The sequence below is a fragment of the Aplysia californica genome, unplaced genomic scaffold (genome assembly GCF_000002075.1).
Source record: "Aplysia californica isolate F4 #8 unplaced genomic scaffold, AplCal3.0 scaffold00037, whole genome shotgun sequence".
Taxonomy (NCBI): Eukaryota; Metazoa; Mollusca; class Gastropoda; order Aplysiida; family Aplysiidae; genus Aplysia; species Aplysia californica.
The window spans coordinates 280224-304237 of record NW_004797307.1 but is presented as its reverse complement, the minus strand read 5'-3'; the positions used below and the strand labels follow the sequence as shown (position 1 = coordinate 304237).

At 39.3% G+C, this 24014-nt stretch overlaps 1 protein-coding gene across 1 annotated transcript in view; it reads left to right on the top strand.

The window, feature by feature from the left end:
• LOC101859765 (canalicular multispecific organic anion transporter 2) overlaps window positions 1-24014 on the top strand; it is an 84710-nt gene that overhangs the window by 35985 nt on the left and 24711 nt on the right. The window contains exons 7-22 of the mRNA XM_005091883.3: window positions 309-449; window positions 1650-1931; window positions 3321-3501; window positions 5021-5207; window positions 6835-6968; window positions 8079-8216; window positions 9623-9766; window positions 10801-10882; window positions 11320-11386; window positions 12466-12592; window positions 13995-14171; window positions 15297-15464; window positions 19701-19887; window positions 20372-20453; window positions 21812-21974; window positions 23446-23677. Of these exons, the coding sequence (XP_005091940.1) occupies window positions 309-449; window positions 1650-1931; window positions 3321-3501; window positions 5021-5207; window positions 6835-6968; window positions 8079-8216; window positions 9623-9766; window positions 10801-10882; window positions 11320-11386; window positions 12466-12592; window positions 13995-14171; window positions 15297-15464; window positions 19701-19887; window positions 20372-20453; window positions 21812-21974; window positions 23446-23677 (2492 nt within the window). The remainder of the gene's footprint in view (window positions 1-308; window positions 450-1649; window positions 1932-3320; window positions 3502-5020; window positions 5208-6834; window positions 6969-8078; window positions 8217-9622; window positions 9767-10800; window positions 10883-11319; window positions 11387-12465; window positions 12593-13994; window positions 14172-15296; window positions 15465-19700; window positions 19888-20371; window positions 20454-21811; window positions 21975-23445; window positions 23678-24014) is intronic.

Sequence of the window (24014 nt, the reverse complement as noted above, 5' to 3'; positions counted from 1 at the left end):
AGCCTAGAATGTTTCTTAGTATTCTTGGGTCTACTGGGGGTAATAATGGTTATAAAGTGCATTGGGGATGGATAGGCATTATTATTATTATTAATATTATTATTTTCTTTCTCCACACTGATTCTATTCATAATTCTTATGTTTTCCTTGCACTAATTGAACATTATTTCGTTGATATATTTCTCTTTCCTCAAACAAAGAAATTTCATACTTGAAACTCGTTTGAAATATCTCTCTTGAATCCAGTATAGAAACTGTGTTGTCAGTTATGGTGCCAGCAATGACTTTTGTGTCTTCTGTCTGCCCAGCATGGTGTACTCAGGCTACAAGAAACCTGTGACTGCGGACTGTGAGTTTGACTTGCCGCCCCACATGCAGTGCCGCAACATATATCCGGGATTTATAAAATCCTGGACCAAAGAGCTGACCAGATCCAGGGCTGTGAACAGGTATAATTGTGCGTTTTGTCTCTCGTTATTGTTCAGATGCCGCTTACAACTCTGAACGCTTATTTAAGAGGCGGGATGTCCAAATGTAATGTCTATCTCCAACTGGACCAAGTCAATTGGATGGAGAACCTTACAAACTTCCCATAACAATCCGTGTTCAAGAACGCCATGTTGGGGATTCAAACCAGGAGAGTCTGCTCTGTAGTGTTTTGCCTCTCGTAAATTATGAATCACTTAAAATGAATGTATGTTAGGCAGCGTGGTGAAATCGGGTATTCGTCAAAATAATGAAAGTGAAGAAACTGGCATTTTTTAGCTGGTTTATGAATTTTTATCAAATTTTTTATTTTTAGCTCAGCACCTTCCATGTCCATTAAAGAACACATTTTTGTGTGGATTGTTCTGAGAAACACAAAGACATAAAAGTGTGAATTTTCTGGTTTCGCGGACTCTCAAGCTAAGGAATTTAACTAAACTTTGGCGGCCATTTCCTTGCTAATTTTACCACTGAGACCGGTTGGTGACCCCCTCCTCCTGCAATCGCGAATATCTCGACTTGTATTCAAGATAAATGGATATTTTTTTTCATTGAAAGCAAGTACAAATTTAAGAGCTTTAAGGTGATACCAATAACTCCACATGCCCAAAAAATTGACGAGTGCCTGATTCCACTGCGGCGTGACTCATATTTCAGTCTTCAAATTATCCAATCTATGAACATTATTCTGTTAAACTGATAAGAATATATATTAGTTTAATTTTGAAACAATCTGCAGTGCTTTCCTTAGCTCTTAAATTGTATCAAGATTCGTGTAATCCCTATACTGCTTATTTTTGCAAACATTTTTATTTATAGTTTTCTTTTCTTTCTTGTTTCGTCCAGCATTGTTTACTTCTTGTTTTACTTTTTTTTTCGTTTTATCTTCTTCTTCCATTTTCCTTTCACCTGTCTTCTTTTCTTCCTTTCTCTGTAATATGAACACTGAGTAATGTGGACCTCAAACTTCATGTGTCTTGCAAGGGGTTGGAGGGTACCACTGGATCGTCTTTTTTTTTTCGCTCTGTTGTTTCTGTCTGTCTGTGTCTGTTTTTCTTTTCCCCCACTCTAAATTATCATTATTGTGTTAATGTGCTTCTCTTTACTCAAAGAAAAGCCGAACAAATGATTTATTGATTCTTTATTGGGGTTTTTTCTCCTAGAACACAAGAAAAAGGCAGTCGACACATCTACACTAACGGTGCCACCAGTCTCCTGGGTAGTGTGCAAAAAGGTGATGAGGTGGAACATAATGAGAAGACTCCGCTGCTGTCGAAGATGAAAATTGATGGAGAGAAAGAAGAGGAAGTTCAGGCGAAATGGCCTCAAAAGAAGCCTTCGTTGTACAAAGTTTTGTTCAAGGTGTTCTACTTGTCCTTGTTCAAGTCCCAGATGGTTGGACTCATGGCGGACATGTTGCAGTTTGTGAACCCGTTGCTGCTTAAGTAAGTTCTTGGCTTTTTATTAACCTTTGTATTTCTTTAACTCTATTCATGGGGGGTAAACCCACTATGCCGGGCCCCTTCTTTGGTGCTAAATCTAAAAATGACAAAAATGTCACTAAATGGGTCATTAAACCAAAACAAGTGAACTTATTTTGATAGTTCTTCATCTAAAGAATGAACTCTCAATAAGAGAGACTTGTTTTCGGCAATTGCAGAAAAGTAATTTGATGTCGAAATCATTGTAAAGGAATGCGCCCGATTCACTGGCACAACGGTTTTGACTGCGAGCGGTTTGCTGGAGATAAAGAGTTAAAAATATTTTTTTAATCGGTAGGAAATCACACATATGTACACTGAAAGCATATGAATACATACATATATCAGAAACAGATATTATAGAAGAAGTGGGACAGCAGCTAGCTACCTTGAGGGCTGGTGTGTCGTTACACGTCAACCTCGGAGTCAGAGATGACACCTCCAGGTATCCAGGCATAAATGAAGTATTCTTTTACATACCAGGCTATGGGTGGTTGGCGGGTGCTCTGGTGTGGTTTGCTCCTCCTTTCCTACCAGACATCTATCGTCCTGTTCTCTCCTCCTTCTTTTTTGTGTTTGTTACTCTCTTGTAATACCTCTAATCTTCGGCGCTTGTATGACCTTATTGTGTTGCAAGTGCCATAAAACTCTTACTAAAACTAAAACGTACCATGCAGTCATTTCAATGCATTATGTGATATTTAAAAAACTTGGAGAATCTACAATGTAGGAGTTTTGGCTATTTGTGGACGTAGAATATTTTAGAAATTGTTTTGTGACACTATGTCGAAACATTTCCCAAGGGTGTCAACCCTTGTATTTGGTCAACCCTTATTTACAGTTTCTTATTAGTAACAATTTGTGAGGCATCACAGTAAAGTCAGACTCAGACGCTCGTCAACATAATGAAATCAAAGAAACCAGCATTTTTCAGACCGTATGGCAATTTTTATCGATTTATTGTTCTTTGGTTGAACACCTTTAATGTCCATTTTAAAACATATTTCTGTCTGGATTTTACTGCAAAATGTTGATTAAAGGCGCGAGCGCCGTAAAACCTCTATTAAAGAAAAACCAATGTCAATTTTCAGTTTCTGAGGGCTCTCCAACTATGGAAGTCACCTAACTTTGACGGTGATTTTCTCGCTAACTTTACCCCTGAAACTAGGCTGCCCTGGCCTCCTTCAATTTGCAAATACATGTGGGTATATTTATTTTATCAAAAGATAGACAAATGAACAAGCTTTAAGATGATACCAATAGCTCAACATGCCCAAAATTTGATAAGCGATCGATTCCAGGATGTCGTGACACATTTGATTGTGATATGGATTGCAACAATCTTCTTTTCAGAGCGATGATCAATTTTGCAGAAAACAAAGAAAGTTACCCTCAGTGGCAGGGCTATGTTATGGCGGGATCTTTGTTTCTGGTGACCTTATCCATCTCAGTGATGACCAACTTTCGGTTCTATACTGCTTGGAACATTGGCACACAGATCAAGACAGTGGTGACTGCTGCTGTTTATAAGAAGGTACGTTTATCAGCAAAATTGAGCTGACATTACTGAAATGTTCTTTACACATGTCTACAAGCTGTTATGGAGACATTTCGCGACCCCTGTGCTTTCTTGGCCTATCTCCGGTTTTTTTTAGAAATTGAAAATGTGACTTCTCTTTAAGCTCACTCTTAGTTATGAACTGTTTTCACTGCTATTAAAGATAGAGATAGGACAAGGAAGCACTCAGGTCGCGATTTGCTGACTTTAAACCTTTGAGCCCTTACCGTCTGAGGCTACCGTGCCACTCTGCCTGAGCTCCTGAGTGATAAATCACTAACATTCATATGATCGCCAGAATCAAATTCCATATCCCATTCAGGGCTGTCCTTGTCATTACCAGCATCTAATTTAGAAAGGTCCTCAAAATAATCAATAACGTCTTGTGTAGTCAACACTGTTTTTCGTACGCATTGTCTCAGGCGGGCCGAGATGGGGATGGGGTCTCTCTCACTGCTGTACCCGGTAGCTAGGCTTACGGGCAGTTTTACGCCCCCCCCTGTGTAGGGCTCAAAGGATTCACATGTAAACATTAACTTGTTGATAAAGGTACACAGCAGTGCATTATTCCACCTGGACCTGGAATTCTGTTAGACGGAAGTCTCTTTCTCTTGATCACTCTCAGTGACGCTTGTATACCTAGTCAATAATATATGAGGCGTTGTTGTGAAATGAGGGGCTCATCAAAATAATGAAATCAAAGAAACCGGCATTTGCCTGGCTGTTGAGCAATTTTTTTTCTTTATTTTTTAATTTTTTTTAGCTCAACACCTTGTTAAGTCCATTTATAAACACATTTCTATGTAGATTTTTACTGAAAAACGTTGATCGAAGTCACAAAAAATGTAAATTTGCAGTTTCCAAAGACACATGTTAAATGTTCATCATAATAACAGAATTTATCTGCTTTTCGTCGTCTTCGGAAACAACTGTTAATGATTTTGTTTCTTTACTCATTCTTTGATTTTATTAAAGCCTGAGTGCATTGTCAATTTGAATTTTTTTATCTTAATAGGGTACACCCATATATTTTTTTGCTGTCGCAGAAAACATTAGAAACTGTTTGACTCTGCTTTAATAATATTGATAAATTCCATTTGTATAGCACATATCCCTACTCTACACCAAGCTCTATGTGCTTTACTATTTCTATCAGTACCCTTGTAGATCCTAGAACTCTCAGAAACATTCTTGGCTTCCCAGTAAGCATACAGTTCAAGCAGCTGATTAATCACTCAAATACTAACAAACTGACAAGATCCTTTGCTGTTTATAGCTGGGTACCCATTCCCACTTAGATGAAATGAGGATAATTTGTGTAAAGTCCTTTCTCAAGGACACAATGTCAGGCACCTGACAGGGTTCAAACCCATGACCTGACCTCTAGAACAACACCACTTTGCACGGTGGTTTGGAAGTATCCGAGTCGCTTCTCATCTCAGGACGACAATAATTTGTGTGTGTATTCAGTATTTCTTTTCTACTCCCGCTCCAGGCAATGACAATGAATGCCGAAGGTCGACGCCAGTTCACGGTGGGCACGATGGTCAACCTGATGGCTGTGGACTGCCCGAGGTTTCAGGACGTGAGCCTCCAGATGTATGTGATCTGGTCCTTCCCTATTCAGATGTCCCTGGCTATGTACATGATCTATGACTGTCTGGGATTGGCTTTCGTTGCATGTATGCACTTTTTGTTTTTAATTTTAACATGTTTAACAACCTAATTATATGTCCAAGACAATCACCTGTACAGATGGTCACTTCCCAAAGTTAACTTTGTTTTGTTCTTCATAGTAGCTATGCAATACCACAGAATTAACTGAGTGATGCTGATTTTCTAAGTAAATCCAGTAATAAGTAATTTTAGAATTATCTAGATATTGCACTATATATTATAAAAATGGTCTTAATAATGATAATAACAATAGACAGCATTGGTATAGCACAAATCCCTGCTCAACAGAAAGCTCTATGCTCTTCACAATTAGACAATTCAATCTGTAAAGTTTGAGTCCATATGTTTCTATGGGTCCAAAAAAGTACAGGTTTTTTTTTCATAGCCAGTTTGCACATCTGTAACTGTCTGATGACAGGATGGTGCTGTGCTAACAGGTTTAACATGCACGTTTTCCTTTTTTTGTGGCAAGAATTATACAGTTTTCCATTACATCAGTGTGGACTCTTGTTCAGACAATTATTTGGGGTCCAAGTTTCATTCATTGTTGCAAGGGTTATGAGAAGAATTTGTGGTTGATGAAATGGAGATCAGTGAGATCCTTGCTACATTCTGTTTTAATCATGTACATTTACTAAAATATAGAACAAAACAATCCCACATTGTTTTTGCTGGTACCATCTGTTTATTAGTATCATGTTTTCCTTTGTGACAACATTTTCATTTTTTTCTTTATTAACAAAATGTTCATTGTCCTTGGTTGCAACATTCATCTGACACCTATCACAGGCATCAGTGGTGTAATAGTTACGCTCGTTTCTGCCACATGCAGAAGACATGAGCTCAATTCTCTTGACGGGGAGAATTTCTATTGAGTATCTCCTTTTTTCTGCTGAGAAGTTATATGTTTCTGAGCCGACGTTGGCCCTGACAGGAAGGGTCAAACTGCCTGCGTCCTAAATAATATAGAATAGTGTTGATGGGGGCCTTAAAATTTTAATGTATGCAAATAAATAGACATCCATTCGGAGGTTCTTCATTTACTGTGGCACTGATATTTCACCAAGTTGTTGCACCAAAGAAAATGAACTTTATTCTTGAGCTCAGATATTTCTTCTGGATATTTCCCCTGTATTGAAGACAAAAAAGTCAAATAACAGAATTGACCACTTGTTTGTCCTGAGGTCAGGTGGTACACTTACTTCTTTTCTTTCATAAAGTTCCTTCCATTAAATTTTTTGTCTTTAGGCCATTCCCAAAGGGGGGACATTAACATGTTCTTTTGCACAGTAGAATTGTAAATGGGCTGACTCATCAATGTCATGCTCATAACTGTGCCTGAACTGCAACAGGGAACTGCTGCTTTTTCTTTCCTAATCCTTACTGTCGTCATTTTTCCTCTACTTCTTTTGTATGTTTGTCACACTCTTGTGACCCGCTATTTGCGGGCTGCCTTGATAGTCGAAGCAGACTTTGTGCTGTTGAAGCTAGAGAGGTGAGCAGAGTAAGCCTAATTCCCTGTAAGGACTTCTCTGCTGACATCCACCCCTTGACGCTCATATGACCTTATGCAGTTGGGAGTGCGGTAAAACCTCTACTAAAACTAAACTTAAATTATTGTCCCTTTTCTAGGCCTGGGGCTTTTGCTGCTGTTGATACCCATAAATGCTAAGATCACCACGTTGACCAAAAGGGCCCAGGACAAACAGATCACCATCAAAGACACCAGGATCAAACTGATGAATGAGATTCTCAATGGCATTAGAGTGAGTACTTTGCTGTTGTGTAATTGGTGTGTGGTGTTGAATTTTGTTTGTGAGGTAACTGAATTCTGTCTTTGGGACTATTCTACTGATGTAGAGAAGCTGACGAGGGTTAGGAGTGTTGGTATAGATGTTAAGTTACTGGGCTGTTAGTTTAGTTTTAGTAGAAGGTTTTACGGCGCTCGCAACTGCATAAGGTCATGTGAGCGCCAGAAGATTAGAGGTGTTACAAGAGAGTTACAAACATAAAAAAGAAGAAGGGGAGATAAGGACGATAGATGTTTGATAGGAAAGAAGAAGCAAACCACACCAGAGCACCCCACCCGCCAACCACCCACATTGGACTGTTAAAGCATGTGTTTATCTGTTTTATGGTAACCAAAGGGTATTAAAGTTAAAGGGTTTTCTGTTGTTTGGTCAACGAAGGAAGTAGTAAAAATAACTGTTTTGCTGCTGTATGATCAGTGGGAAGTTGAAATAGTGAATGTTCTACTGTTGCATGTTGAATGAGTGATGTTGGATTTGGATTTTTTTACCGTTGTGCTTGTAGTAGGCCTACGCACATGGGGTAAGATGGAATATCTACAGGTTTTTTTTCTGGAAACATCAGGTCCTTCATATCTTTTTAATGATATATTTCCCACCCGACTGCCCGTTGTGTGACTGCCAGGATGAAACAGAATCACACCACCTCTTTACCTGTCCTGCACTAAGCGACCTACGCAGTATTTACCTACCTGCCTGCCTCTCCAGTCATCGGAAATACTCTGTACGACAAACACAGCTAATAAATACCTGTAAATTCTTTGCCACATTGACAGGATGAAGGGCTAGAACTTAAATGGCCACTGGATCAGTAAAGTAAAGTAAAGTAAAGATATGTTTAGTTTAGTTTGAATTAAGAGAAACTTATCAACATGACAATGGTCATATAGTGCTGGGGGGGGGGGGGGGGGGAGCAAAATAAACAGACAGAAACAGCAGACAGGAAGAAGAAAATAATATGTTTAACATTTTTTTTGTTCGCATTTTTTTCTTCATCAAAGTACATATATTGATTTCATGAAATTAATATCACTGTCTTTAGTGGTGCACAATAATATTCTTTTGTAGGTACTGAAGCTGTATGCATGGGAAAGATCTTTTGAGGATAAAATCGGTGACGTCCGTAAACTAGAAGTGTTGCAGCTCAAGTGGGCAGCAATCTACCAGTCACTGAGTGTTCTCTGCTGGCTTCTGTCCCCTGTGATGGTGAGTCCCACATTTCTTTTCCCCACTACTGTTTTCTCCCTTAAAGTTAAATGAATAATTATTTGCTGGGTTAAAGATTTTGAAATGTTGCAGAAGTACCATTTTCAGTCATGTTAGCTGAATCTCACTCGTTTGTGCAAGTCATTACTGGGAAATACAGTGGAGTCTGCTTAAACCAAACATGGTTATTTTGAAAACAGCAGAAAACGGAAAGGAAATAAAATCCCCAATTTTTTGTCTTCTCAATTTGAGCAACCTCTCTAATCCAGAAACTCAGCTCAGCCAAGAAAATCCAGCAGTCCTGCTGATTTTGGTTTAAGTGGACGCAAACATATTATTTATCTTCATATATGAGTTTTTTGTATGATACGTAAAAATGAACACTGTATAGATTTTATCCTTCGACAGTAATTTCCTTCCGTCCTTTGGTACCTTTGTCTGGATTAACACTGAAAGACTTGAAAAGCCTTCATTTGAAAGTAATAAAATTTCCATCACAATTAATTAATGATAGATTTGAAAGTCCGCGTTTTGAATTGACTTTTATTAGAAAAGGTTTGTAAGTCTGCCATCTGAATTTACTTTTTAGACTCTGTAGAGTCTATGATCAAGAGTAACTTTTGACAGACTTGAAAGTCAAGGATCCAAATTAAATTGAAAGTCTGCAGTCAAAAGGAATTTTTGAAAACTTCCAGTCCAGTTTATTTTGATGCATTATGGAAATTGATCTTTAGTGGATAGAAGAAAAACTGAAGTGCCAGTGCTTTTTAACAATCATTTGTCTCATTAGTGATCCTGACTACCTTTATTGTATGTGTCCTCGGGTGACCTTGATCACCTTATTATTTTTGTCTTATGTTTTCAGGTGAAATTGATCTCCTTTTTTGTTTATATCTTTAGGTGAAATTGATCACCTTTATTGTTCATGTCTTATTTCTTCAGGTGAGATTGATCACCTTTATTGTTTATGTCTTATATCTTCAGGTGAAATTGATCACCTTTATTGTTTATGTCTTATATCTTCAGGTGAAATTGATCACTTTTAAGTTTATGTCTCATGTCTTCAGGTGAAATTGGACTGCTTTATTGTTTATGTCTTCAGGCAAATTGATCACCTTTATTGTTTATGTCATATTTCTTCGGGTGAAACTGATCACCTTTATTGTTTATGTCTTCAGGCGAAATTGATCACCTTTATTGTTTATGTCATATTTCTTCAGGTGAAACTGATCACCTTTATTGTTTATGTCTTCAGGTGAAATTGATCTCCTGTATCATTTATGTTTTATGTGTTCAGGCGAAATTGATCACCTTTATTGTGTATGCCTTCAGGTGAAATTTGATTACCTTTATTACATAATATGTACTCAAGTGACCTTGATCACCTTTATTGCGAATGTCCTCAGGTGACCCTGACTGCCTTTATTGCTTACGTGGTCATCTCCGGGGACTCTCTGACCCCGACCAAAGCCTTTGTAGCCATGAGCGTGCTCAACATCATCCGACAGCCCATGATGGCTCTGCCACAGTTAGTTGCCGCTGCTGTGCAGGTAAGGAAATCTGGTAGATCATCACAATTTGTGTAAATGTTCTGTAGATGTCATTACAGGTGGTTGGGGGGGTGCTCTGGTGTGGTTTGTTCCCTCTTTCCTATCAAACTTCTATCGTTCTTATCTCTCCTCCTTCTTTTTTGTGTTTGTTACTCTCTTATCACACCCCTGTTCTTCGACACTTATATGGCCTTATTGTGTTGCAAGGGCCGTAAAACTCTTACTAAAATTAAAATATCTATCGTCCTCCTCGCTCCTCCTTCTTTCATTTGTATGTTACTATCTAGTAACACCTCTAATCTTTTGCACTTATATGATACATTTGTGTTGCAAGTGCTGTAAAACACGTACTAAAACTAAAGTTTGAGCTAAAGAGTGATATTGAGGGTGGTTGGTAGGTGCCACTGATAGGTGCCACTGATAGGTCCTACTTGTTTTCTTTCTCCTCTCTCTGACTCTCTGTCTCTGTCTGTCTGTCTGTCTCTGTCTCTCTGTCTCTCTGTCTGTCTCTGTCTCTGTCTCTCTCTCTCTCTCTGTCTCTCTCTCTCTCTCTCTCTCTCTCTCTCTCTCTCTCTCTCTCTCTCTCTTGTCCACCAGCTAATAGAAAGCACCAGTTTTGTTTTTTTGTCTGTGCTGTGGGTGAATCTGTAAGCTACTGCTTTTCAGTAAACATCATACTGATAATAATAGCAAATGCGTTTATGGAGTGCATATCTACGCTCTGTAGCATGCTCTATGCACTTTACAATAATTATTACCTCACTTGACCATCGAACACTCAGACACATTCTCAGCTTCACATGAACCATACTGTTAAAGCTGCGGATTACACATGCTAAAACACCAAAAAACTTACATCTTTTGCTGATGGTTTATACTTCATGCTTTTGCCTGAGTTGTTTCCATCTATATGTATTACTTTTCTCACAATAAATGACGATTACTCTGTTGGCCAGCTTCTCTTTACTCAAGAAAACTTTGCACTGTGAAATGCTAACTTGGACCTAACTGTTTGTTTGTTTCCTCCCCATCAGTGTCATGTGTCTATGGAACGTATCAGGAATTATCTCGCTGGAGAGGATTTGGAAGAGCCGGATCCCACTGTAGCTTCTCCTGGTAAGTTGATATATATATTTGTGAATCAATTTCCTCATGTCACTCTTGCGTTTTGTCTCATGATATGGGTTTAAAAATATTATTTTGTGTATTAAATAGTTTTCAACAAACCAGTTACATGCTTAGAACATGACATGGTTAATTTATATTTACTGTGTGCTTACTACTGATCATTTCCTAAGCTTTTATTTTATTTTTCTACTCTGTAACAGTTTTGTAAACTTATTTATTTTTATTCTTTAAATGTTCAAACAAAAGTAAAAAGTTAGGTTTATTTCCCATCCATCCTCTATGTGGAAGCATTTCAGAAGGTCCTCTGTTGTTTCTGTTTGTCTGTCTGTCTCCCTTCTTCCAAGCACTAAATGACCATTGACAGTATCACTGTGTTTCTTCTGTACTCAAATAAACAAACAAGAATTATTCGATGGCCTCCTCAGAGTACCCACTGACCATGGAGTCTGGTACCTTTTGTTGGGACCGGTATCTACCACCCACTCTCAAGAAGTGAGTTCAGTAAATTCCTATGTGCGTTACATTCTAGCTCAATCCATGCCCATGTGTTCATGTATGGTAGTATTTAGTTTGGCTTTTTGTCTCTGTCTCCTTCTGTCTTTTTTACTCTAACCTGAGAACCAAATTCTCAGCCTTCAAAATTGTCTTTTTTTTAAAAAACTAAGCTTTAAAATCAATAGAACACAACCCAAAGATATCCTTTTAGAGAGTATTTTATATCTGACTATGTCTTGTTGAGTTATGCTTGATATTTTGGGCTGGTAATTCTAATGTGTAAGGCTTGTGTTGTCTGTCCTTACCAGGTCAATTCTAGGTTCATCGTGAAAGATACCAGATTTATTTCCCTTGTTATGTCTTTTAAAACAGGTGTGCGTTGATTAGCAAACTGAGTTGTCTTTATCATGCACAATTCGTTTCTTTTTAAGTTGATCAGAAGAGGATATCAATGTCTTGTCCTTATTTCCTTCCCTATTTAATATAATGTTCTTTTCTTGATACTGTGTTGTGATGTTTGCATTTGTATACTCCATTTCAACTGAAGGGTGTATACTAAGTCAAAGATAAGATGTGATTTATTTATCTTCTGTGGAAGAAATTAACATTATTCTCTCTCCTGCCTCTTGAGCACAAAATGTCCTTACAAGACTTCATAACAGAAATTGAAATTCTCCTTCTTCCATGCTCACCCTCACTCATTACTAACACCTAACCTGAAAACCCAAAGGACAAACAAGGAGCATATCGTTGGCTAGCTGTCCAAATGTATTTAGCCCAAAATTTTGAACACAAATTTTTATTGCTGTGTTTTTATCCTCTGGTATTGATTTCATGAGCTTCAGAAATATTTTGTTGAAATTCAGATTCTTAATGTTGAAAACATGCAAGAAAAACATATATAAAATAGGTGTAATTGTTTTAAAAATCAAACAGATTTCTTCTCCCTCCTGAAAAATGTTGCTTTTTGGGCTTAAAACACCTAAACAGCTTGCCGACACTATCCAAGTACGTGAAGTGAAGAAATGAACTATGAAAGTGAACTGCTTCTTAGATTGTCTTCTATCTATCTCCAGTGTGAATGTACGTGTGGGTCAAGGTCAGCTGGTGGCGGTGGTGGGTGCTGTTGGGTCCGGCAAGTCTTCACTTCTGTCTGCCTTCCTTGGGGAGATGGAGAGACTGAGAGGAAGAGCAGGAGTTAAGGTGAGTGCTGTAAAACTCTTACTAAACTTAGTAAAAGGTGAGTGCCGGCACAGATAGTTTGTTTTTTCCCTTTTGGTGGGAACAGTGGTCCCTTCAGGTTTTTGCTGCCAGGCAGGGGGTTGGAGATTGCCATTTATAGGTCCTACCAAAGGGGTTATACTAGAGTCTGTAGCAGTGATGTCTCCCATAGAAATGTACAGGGGGTGCATGTGCCCGCTCTGGGATGCTGAACCTCAAGAGCAAGACATGACTAGTTCAACAGACAGGTGAGTACTTTTCAAGACTCACTTGGAGGAATCTTGGGTTTTAGGAGGAAATCTACAAACATGCTCTGAAATATGGGGGCAGGGTGGTGTTTAATTTACTAGAGCTCGTGGAAAGTGGGATGGGGACACAGATTGCTCATGTAAATGGGGGCATGCCGACCATACCCTTGAGGGTAAGAAGGCCCCCGTGTCTGACACGTGTGACGTCACTGCTGTGAGCTCTAGTATTATATATAACCTCTTTGGGTGCTACTTCTAACATTTCCCTGTGTTGTTTCCATCTATCTGTCTAACTTATTCCGTGTTCTAAATTAGTTATTAAGTCGATGCGGTTTTCTTCACTTAAAACAACTTCTTTCTGTTTTCGGACCAGTTTTGAGTTTGGCCGATTCATTCTTCTAAATAATTCACATATGAGGAGCTCTTCCCTTGTTTGTGCGACATGAAACCTGATGTTTTTGTTTTTGCACCTATTTCAACTTGCCAAATCTCTGATTAGAAGATTAATTAAGAAGATATTTGACATTTCTTTGATATGTATATATTATATTGTGTAAGCTTCAAGTCATTTTTCGCTGGCAGATATATGCGCTGCCCACCCACACAACCTCCTGCTCAAAAAGCTAGGAGTATGTACCTGCCTTAGCTAGCTGTGCACGTGTACCTGTGAGGAACAGTAACGATTGAATGGAAATGAAGCTATGGCCTCTTATGCTTCCTTTTATGAGATGATGCAGGATACCTATACTTAAGTCAGAACAAATGTTGAGACAAATTAAATTACTATTGTCATTATGTCACTGGTAGTGTCATGAACTTAATGTAAGAAGGGTTGATCCCAAGTTTTAGAGGTTGGAGATGATCATTCAGCTGATGATATCTATGTTAAATAAATAGAGTCAGTGCTTCCTAAAGGTCTATTCCATCCCATAAGATCATTAGATGGTGACGGTGATTCGAGGGTGGCTCTGTTAAATCCTACTTCAATTCTTTTCCTCTGTTTTTCTGTCTGATTGTTTTTTTCCCCCTGTAAAATGATGGTAAATAATGTCAATTATTATTCTCTTTATTCAAACCACAACCAAACCAAGCATTGGCAAGTTCATCAGTGCTGTGGTCTATCTTTCCACCCTCAGGGCACAGTGGCATACGTCCCCCAACAGGCATGGATACAGAACCTGACTCTGAGGGACAACATTCTGTTTGAGAAGCCCATGAATCAAGCCTGGTACAAAAAATGCATCCAAGCTTGTGCCCTGGGACCGGACATTGAGCTGTTGCCTGGCGGGGAAATGACTGAGATTGGGGAGAAGGTCAGGGTCATGTGTTTTTGTGTTTGTTTTCGACATAAAATAAGTCATTGGTCAGCAGTATTTAACCCAGACATTGCTATCATTTTTTAAATTTAAGATATCAGCTGCTGTGAGTGTCCAACATAATATGTCCACCCTGGTGGGTTGTGTGGTAGCTAATATTCCTGCTGTGTCTCTTGCAAGAGATGTAACCCGTATTAGGGTAAAGAAAAAAGTCATTCTCTCAAAAATGTGTGCTTATGTGTACATGTATGATATTTGCTTTGATATTTTGTCTCTGTCTCCTTCCCTTGCTTCTGTCTTTTTTATTCTATTCTGAGAGCCAAGTGCTCTGCCTTCGAAGTGATCTCCTTTTTTGTTTGTTTAATAGGGATATATTTTCATAAGAACACAAAACAAAGGCATCATGGATAATACTTTTAAAAATTTTCTTACTTAGTTAGAAGTAGTATTTGTCTTGCTGTTTGTTTGTGTTCACACAATTGAGCATTCACCGTATTTACCATCAGACATAATCTTGTTGCTGTGCTTTCTGAAGCTTCTTCAATTTCTTCACACAAAAGATGTTAATTGAACTACTTGTAGTTACATTAAGGCTTTCGGAGCAGTTTATAGAGAGCTTCTGTTAAGTCATATTTCTTCACCATCTCTCTGGTGTTCCTGTCGGCAACGTAACTGCTGTTGTGGTAATGTGTGTCACCATAACTAGAATTTGTGGAAGGTAGGAGGGTACCACTGATAAAGCCTACCTCTTTTCTTTTCCTTTATTGTTTCTGTCAGTCTTTTTTGCGTTTTTCCCCAGCTCTAAGTGACTGCTATCGTGACAACATGCTTCACTTTAATCAGAGTTTCCATCTACGGTCCAAATTGTCAAGGAGGACCACTTATTGTTGAGGAGAAAGGTGGTTATCTTAGACGAGTGGACGTCCTAGACAGTGTCAGTATAATGCAGAAAAAATCCGGGGGGAGGGGGGGAGCAAGAATCAGTCATTTGCACAGGTGATTGTCTTGGACAGGTGGCCATTAGAACAGGTTTGACTGTATCCACATTGGTTTTTTCCAGCTGAATGACTGTTGTTGCATTGATGTACATCTTGTTAACACAAACTCTGACTCCAACCTCAGGGCATCAATCTGTCCGGCGGTCAGAAGCAGAGGATCAGCCTGACCCGTGCCGTGTACCAGCAGTCTGACGTCTATCTGCTGGACGACCCGCTCAGCGCCGTGGACGCTCACGTGGGGAAGCACATCTTTGATAACGTTATAGGACCTCAGGGTGTGCTCAAGAACAAGGTGAGAACCCATGTTGTCAGTGTGTATGTCCTCATAGTAGGCAGTGGAGTCTGTTTAACACCTACGGGACCGGCCCTACACTTGGCTTTCTCTTCCCCAGGACCGGAGCCGCCGCCCACTAACTGACTTCTTGTCATATGTGTTACTAAAATATGAATATCTCAGCTCCTATTATAGCTATAGGCTTGACACTTCATCAAAGTGTCCTAAACATGTTCCTCTATATTATCACACTTTGTTTTTTAAAAAAGAAATTTTTTTGGTTCATTTACGTGTAATCAATTATGTAATAGTTAGCACAACAGAGAAAATACAGGAACAAAATCAAAAAAGACATCAATATAGACTTCAAACTTGATTTTCACTCACCAATTGAAGCAGCAGATAATTTTATATTCCAAGAATGAAAGCAGGTAAGTCCAGGTAAATCCAGAAAAATACTACTGTATTCCAAGTCCACGTAAGAAAAAAATATACTCCCAAGACGAGATGAAAAGCACTGAAGATTGCCACACTTATTTCCAAGCACCAATGAATAATGCACACCAACATACAAAAAAGAATTACAAATTACAACACTGGAGAAAAAAGAATTACAACACTGAAGGAAAAAAAAACTTTTTGCACGAGGTCCTAGCCTATTCGGCTTGGTAATAGCGTCGAACCTGACCCGCATAATCCTGGTTGGTGTGATAAAATTCAAAACACGGCTCAATACAGAGAGGCACTTTGCTGCTGCAACAAACACATCGTCGGGTTGGCCGGAGCTTCTTTTCAGTAGTAGGAATACTTTCTGGGAAGTGGGGATTGCTCTTGTGACTGAGACGCTCGACTGTAGTTGGCGGTGGGGGCTGTGTTTGCTTTTCAGCCACATCAGCAAGGAGACCGCTAACGAGGTGCATCGTAAAGTCTCGTAAGCTGAAGGGAGAGTCCGCTGTCGTTGATTTTCGGTACAGGATGTGTGCCTGAATACGGGCAAGGTGAATCAGATGTGTGGTCGCACGTTTCCACCATTTGAGGGTTTTACGATTGAAGCTGTAAAATGACAGATACATATCGATTTGATCTACGCCTTTCATAAATCTGTTGTACTGGTGTACAATATTAGGCTTGTGGATGGGTTCATCTGTCCTTTTGTCCCTTCTACCAGTGTCCACTACCCTGCCATCATGAATGGTGGACAAGAGCATGACGTCCTTTCTGTCTTGGTACCTGACAGCAACAATACCTTCTTTTTCCCGCTCAACCACATCACCTTTCTGAAGCCTCAGTTCTTTCTTAGTTATGTGTTTGGGGAGCCCTCTCCTGTCCTGCCTTACAGTCCCACAGGCTGTTGTCTGCATTGACAGGAGGTCCGAAAAGAGTTGATGGGTAGAAAAATAAGAGTCCATATACACAGTATGACCAACACCCTGGTATTGTTCAGTCACGTCTCGTACAATCTGTTCTCCGTGTCCTCGCTCTGGTCCAGTTGTGTTTGCCCCTGTGTAGAACTTCATATTGAGGACATAACCTGACGACGATTCACAACAGAAGTATAGTTTCATGCCGTAGCGAATAGGCTTGGACGGAAGATATTGGCGAAAGTCAACTCGACCACGAAATGGCATCATGCTCTCATCCACGCCAGTTGTTGTTCGGGATAATATAGATCAGCAAAGCGTTTGTTGAGGTGGTAAAAAAAGGGGCGAATTTTGTTTAGTTTGTCATGCTCTGGGTGACCTCTTGGGGGTTGTCTTTCATTATCGACAAGGTGGAAGAAAGCCAAAAGGGAAAGGAAGCGGTTGCGGGCCATTGTCTGTTGATGAAAAAAAAATTAACGATGTGATCAGTCGCAGTTATAGAAAATTTTATACTTACCAATTTTTTTATTTCTGAAAAACAAAACACGAGTTATAATAAAAAGCAATTATACATAGAGTCTTACATTTGTACATTTATAAGGCGTGTAGCCTATTTCATGTAATCACTTTATATACAGTATTATGAATGATATGTCAATGTGAGCATTCTGGTTGTTACATGAAGTGCTCATAAAACAAATTATGATGGATCCTATTACAACATTTTACAAGTAATTTACTGAATGAGTAGAACCAGATCTAATCCTTTATTATTATAGCTAGATCTAGATCTAGAAAGCAAGAAAAGATTTATAAATATGTAAATCAATGTAAAAATTAGATCTAGATCTAGGGGTACAAACTAGATACGGGTAGATTTAGGCCTACTTACCTTTGAGAAAAATGGGGTCTCGATGATTGGGTTTGTCGACCAATAGCATTTCACATCTGACTTGTCTACCAGACCCATTACAAACATCAGGGCAACCATGGTTTTTATGTCTGAGGCTGTAGCTGGTTTCCAGTCTTTGAGGTGATAATAGCCTGGTTTCACAGCACGTACTTGTTCTGCATATCTGTTAGTTTCATTTGCCCAATCTAAGAACATGGCATCATCGATGAAGGCATTGAAAAAGACTAAAACATCGGTTGGACTACTTGGTGTGAATGTCTCCAATACTTCACTGTGTTTTGTGAAGGCAGGCACATTGTCAAGATTTCCACTAACTTCTTTCCAGCCATCAACATCACTAACATTAGCACTGTTGTTGACATTGGCTCTACCAGTGCCACGCCCACCTCTTGCACGCCTAGCTCTACCTCTACTACAAGAACCTCTCTCAGCTCTCTGTACACCTCTGGCACCTCTAGTTGTATGTCTACCTCGGCCTCAATCAGCGATAATTGGTACCTCATCTATATCAACACTTTCTTCTTGATCAGAAGGCTCCTGGTCTGATGAACTAGTGCTACTATCTGATTCTACTGCTTCTTCATCGCTGTCTGCGTCCATACAGATTGCTTCAAGCACCTCCCTTTCAGATAGATATCTTTTAGAAGTCATTGTGTCAATTCTATCAAAGCTTCGCTTTCGAATTTGCCACAAAAAGGAAGCTCAATATCTAAACGGAAGTGACTAACGGGTTTTCAAAAATATGGATATGTTTGGAGAAACATGGGCTGGCTTTTGTTTAGAGTATTTCACTCGCGAGTATTCTCGTCCGCGGTCCTGGGGAAGCAGTCGCGCTTCGCGAGTATACTCGTCCGCGGTCCCGTAGGCGTTAAACTGAACATGGTTACTCCGAAAACAACGGTAAACCAAAAGAAAATAGAATACCCAATTTTTTTTCTTTGACCATTCAAGCAATCTCTGGCATATCGAAGAAAATCTAGCGGTCCCGCAGACTTGACTTGTTGCATCTGTAAGTGTTTGTAAGTAAGTGTTTATTCAGTGTTTAAGGCCATTGGCCCACATCACATAAAACATATTCTACAGAAGAGACTTTCGTGGCAACAGCATAAATCATAAATGACAATCATATCAACAACATTTTAAGTTCATGTTGTGTTATTACATAAGTTTCCATAATAAAATACTACAGGTTGTGTACATACTTCTTTTCATGGGTCGGAACATTGCATATTTCTGTCACTGGGCCAAGTCAGGCTGGAGGGGATTAACTACTTCTTTTAATGTGCAAAATTTGAACAATAGAAACTTAAGTAAAATTTATCTTCAATTTCATGAGGGGGGTTGCACCTCTCACATAAAGGTGAATTTATTCATTGCTGCATCTGATGTGTAATGGATAGGATTTTTTTCCCTGCCTTCGTTGGACATAAGTTCAGTTCCCCCCATTGAGGATGATGTTTCAATGGGTGTCTCTGTGTTTGTTCTGGGATTATATCTCACATGGCTTAAGCTGACTCGGACAGGCTGCATCGATGTGAAACCCTCCTCCTAAATGATCTAAATTGTATCGATGTAGGCATGACATATTTGAAAACATTACCAAAAGGTGAAATATTTTATATATTTCAAACCATGACACTTTTGTTATTACAAAAAAGTAAAACATTGACGACAGTGGCACACCAAATTGAAACAGTAACAACAACAGTTGCAAAAAGTGAGACAGTTGAAACAAATTGAAACAGTCAAAATAATTGCCCAAAAGTGAAACAGTTACAACAATTACAAAAAGTGGAATATTACTATGATCGTTGAAAATTGAAGTGTTTACAACAATTGCTTTAAAAAATAAGTTGGAAAAGCAAAGGGGAACTGCATAATTGCCCACAAAAATGAAACAATTTGCAAAAAAACGAAGCAGTTACAGATATTACAAAAAAGTAGAAATGTAGAGTTGACCTTGTGTTCTCCTGTGTCCAGACTCGTTTACTGGTGAGCCACGGCCTGCACTGGCTGCCTCGGGTGGACTCCATCATTGTGCTGGACGACGGATGTGTCACCGAGACAGGAAGCTTTGATCAGCTGATGGACCACGACGGGCCGTTTGCTCAGTTCATCCGGACCTACCTCCTGGAACATCAGGGGGAGGAGATTGATGACCCTGAGGGTAAGTCCTCGTTAATGCCAATGCCCTCGATTCGAAATGCAAGTATAAAACAAATCTATGTTCTCTTTTCTCATTGACTGACGATATTTTTTTCTCATTTTAATAGTGGGCTGTGGGTGGTTGGTGGCTTCTCTGGTGTGGTTTGCTCTTTCTTTCTTTTGAAATGTCTGTTGTCATCTCTCCCTTTTTTGTTTGTGACTCACTCTAAGCTTTGACAGTTATACGACCTAATTGTGTTGCAAATGCAGTAAAATGCTTTCTGAAACAAACAAAAACAAAAATGATAGAAGACTGTGTTATGTAAAATGTTTGAAAAGATGTTCTCCATTTTAATGAGTTAAGCTTGTTGTATTTTTACTCTTTTGATCTGGACCCTTTGGTATACTAGAAATTTTGAATTTGATTATTGTAAATATCTCTCATCTTTCCACATTCTGTTCATTTCAAATGTATCAAGGTTTTCTTTCTTTTTTTTTTTTTTCAGAACTTATGGTAAGAGAAAAAATTCTGGACAAAGTGGAGGCCATTACATCAGATGACGAACAAGGCCAAATTTCTCTTCGAAGGTCAGATATTATCTTTACTTGTAAACTCACTGCTAGTTAGATATTGGTCTTCTCTCTTTGTGTCTTTCTTTTATTGTCCTCTTTCTTTTACAGCTTTCTGTCTTTCCCACATTTTTTCCCCTTCTGTTTCCTCTTCTTTTAAAAAACTTTTCTCTCTTTTCCCTTCTCTTCTTTTTTTTCTCTGTCTACTGTTACTTAAAAGAACTTTCTGTCTCTCTTAGTTTCTTTCAGTGCTTCTCACATACTCTTTATTTTTTTTGTCTCTCATTTGAGATGGGTTTTGTTTGATTCATTTGCTTTCTGCCTGGATACTTTGCTTGCTTTATTTTCTTGGGATGTAAATCTTGTAAGCATGGCATTGATACAATTAAGGCCTGTGTTTGGTTGGTGCTCAGGTGTGGTTTGCTCCTTTTTTCCTATAGTACATGTATCATCGTTATTTCTCCTCCCTCTTTTCTTTGTTTGATAATCTCTAGTAGTAATATCTCTAATCTTCTTGTATGATGTAATTGTGTTGCAAGTGCTGTAATACTCTTTTCTAAGACTATTCTAAAATGACATGATTTAGGTCGTCTAGGAGACCAGCTGCTTTGAACCTGCCTATCAAGGCCAATGCAGGGCTGAAAGGGATACAGTATCCCAGCAGCAAGATGAAGATACTTAATAAGACAGATTTTTTCGCTTGGGAATCGGAGAAACGTCTTTTGTATGCAACAACGAAGGGCCTAACTGTGTCACCACGGGTGCTGATCTGATTTGTTTTCTTTGCTGTTATCCCATTTAAGATGTGGACCAAGAGACTTGAGTGGCCGCTAACAATGTTCAGCCAAATGCTAATATCTACTAATGTGTCTGTAAACCCAGGCCTCTTAACGTTTCCCTTAACGTGGTACCTCTTCTTGTAACAGCTCTACTTTGCATCATGGATTCAATAAATTATGTAATTATGTGTCGTTCATATAAAAATGGTCTCTCTATTGAGACCTTTTTCGTGCTGACTTGATGGGAGGTCAGAGTGTACCACTGGTTTGTTCTCCCCCCCCCCCCCCCTCGTCATTTTTTTTCCCCACCACTAAGTGCTGCGTATGATGCCAGTGTGCTTCTCGTTACTCAAACTCTGGATGCAGTTGGTTGGCTGGTGCTCTGATGTGCTTTGCTCCTTCTTTCCTTTCAAGCACCTATCATTCTTATGCCTCATCTCTCCTTCTTTTTTTGTATTTGTTACTCTCCTGTAATCATCGGCAGTAATGTGACCATACTCTGTTACTAGTGCTGCAAAACGTTTACTAAAACAAAACAAACTTTGGATGTATTCCCTGCAATTACAAGTGCTGTTTTATTGTTTTCCTGTCTTTCAGATCTGTGTCAGTGCTCAGCGATACTGTCAAGTCGAACAAAACTGCCTCCACGGAAAGCCTGAACAAACCTAACGAAGCCTCCAGATCAGCTGCTGAAGTCTCTGGCAAACGTGATCAAGCTGGTCGTCAGCTCATCAAAGAGGAACGGCAGGAGAGGGGAAAAGTAAGGCTTTAGGTGTTGAGTGTAACATTATCTCATTGATGAAAAGAGGAGAGCACAGGAAAAAGTATTTCTTTTTGGCATTACTCAAACTATGCACATGAATATTCTGGAAGAATATGCTGTCAAACTTGCTCTAATGGCCACCTGCTCAAGAAAATCAGCTGTACAAATGTCCTTTTTTTTTTTCTTCCTTTCATTTTTTTTTGGGGGGTGTTTTACGGCGCTCGTAACTCCATAAGGTCATATGAGCGCACGGAACACATTAAACTTTTTCAGTTTGTAGGAAGTTTTGAATTTTGTCCGGGTGGCGGCCGAAGCCTACTCTTATCGATTTTTGACCACCAAGGGTTCTCCGAGATTTTTCACAATTGGACAATTTCAGTTGTATTATATTAATTAGGGCATGAAAGGTATTGAGCTATTAAACAAAAGATCGATAAAAATTCACGAACCTGGGGGAAAATACCGGTTTCATCATTTTGATTATTTTGACGAGTGCCTGATTTCACCATGTTGCCTTGCAATTGTCAAAGAGTGTCAACAAGGTTCTGGCTTAGTTGAACTCTTGCATGGTATGACCTGTATGGTAAGACTAAACGACTGCAGGAACCTTTCCTTCAACTTATGAATAGACTTTGAAAATGAATATTTTCTATAAAGTTGTTCATTGAGCAGATGTTAAAGCAAAAACCACCAAGGCAAGGTCAGCATTCAATCATTTATCAAAAGTTTGGAAAGCAAGCAACATCTCACTGCACACCAAGATTCAACTCTTTAACTCCAACGTCAAATCTGTGCTCCTCTATGGCTGCGAAACTTGAAAGACAACAAAGACAGTACTGAAAAAAGTCCAGACTTTCATCAACAGATGTATGAGGAGTATTCTAAGAATTTAGTGGCAGAATAGAATAAGAAATAAGGAGCTGTGGGAAAGGACAGGACGAAAAGATATAGAAGTAGAAATAGGACTAAGAAAGTGGCGATGGATGGGACACACCTTAAGAAAGCCCAGCGGAAACATCACAAGACAGTCACTGCAGTGGAACCCACAAGGAGCCCGAGGCAGGGGTAGACCACGGGAATCATGGAAAGAGATGAAGCTCACTTGGAACGATCTTGGAAGGATGGCCCAGGACAGAGATAAGTGGAAGGAGCTTGTATGTGGCCTATACCCTGCAAGGGGTGAAAGGCATTGATGATGATGATGTTCATTGTGGAGAAATGCAATATGTCAGTGACGGATTGAACTTGGTGTCGAGTTTTCTTTTTTACTAATTGTAGTATCACCAATTGTACTTGCTGTTGAAAATAATATATTTTGAGACAGAAAAACAGGTTTGACATAATTTAGTGAACATGGTTAGAGGTGGACTGCGACGAATTGCTTTATCATTAGTAGTATGAAATGCAAGGGACACTCCTACCTGTCGCCATATCTGGTCTCACTATTCCATTTTCCTTTTTTCCTCAGGTACGTCTGTCTGTGTTCATCGCCATACTTAAGGCATTTGGTTATTTACCAGCATCAACCATCCCTTTTTTTCTGGTGGTCTTCATCGGCTTCAATGTGGGCACTGGCATCTGGCTTTCTAAGTGGACGGATGATCCTTACCTGCGCAACGAGACAAATGTTGGCACAGCTCGTTACATGGATGACACATACTACTACCTCGGCCTCTATATCTTCTTTAGTCTTATGCAAAGTAGGCATTCATTTTTTCTCTCTATCACTATGTAAGTTTATCAGTCTGTCTTTGTGTGTCTTGTTGTGTCTTTTTTCTCAGATCTTGCTTGAGTGTGCTTATATCAATGTAGCCTATTTACACATTTGTTTATGTTTGTGGTTGTATTTCTGCACCGTGTCTTTATTTCCTCTCCCGTCCTGGTGAGTAATTCTGGCACTGTGCAGCCTACATAGTAGGTTTTGCAACAGATTTAAAGTTTTTATTTTCAATCCCTTTAACTATTTCTCTCTCCCTCTCTCCCTCTCTGTCTCTGTCTCTGTCTGTCTCTCTCTCTCTCTCTCTCTCTCTCTCTCCC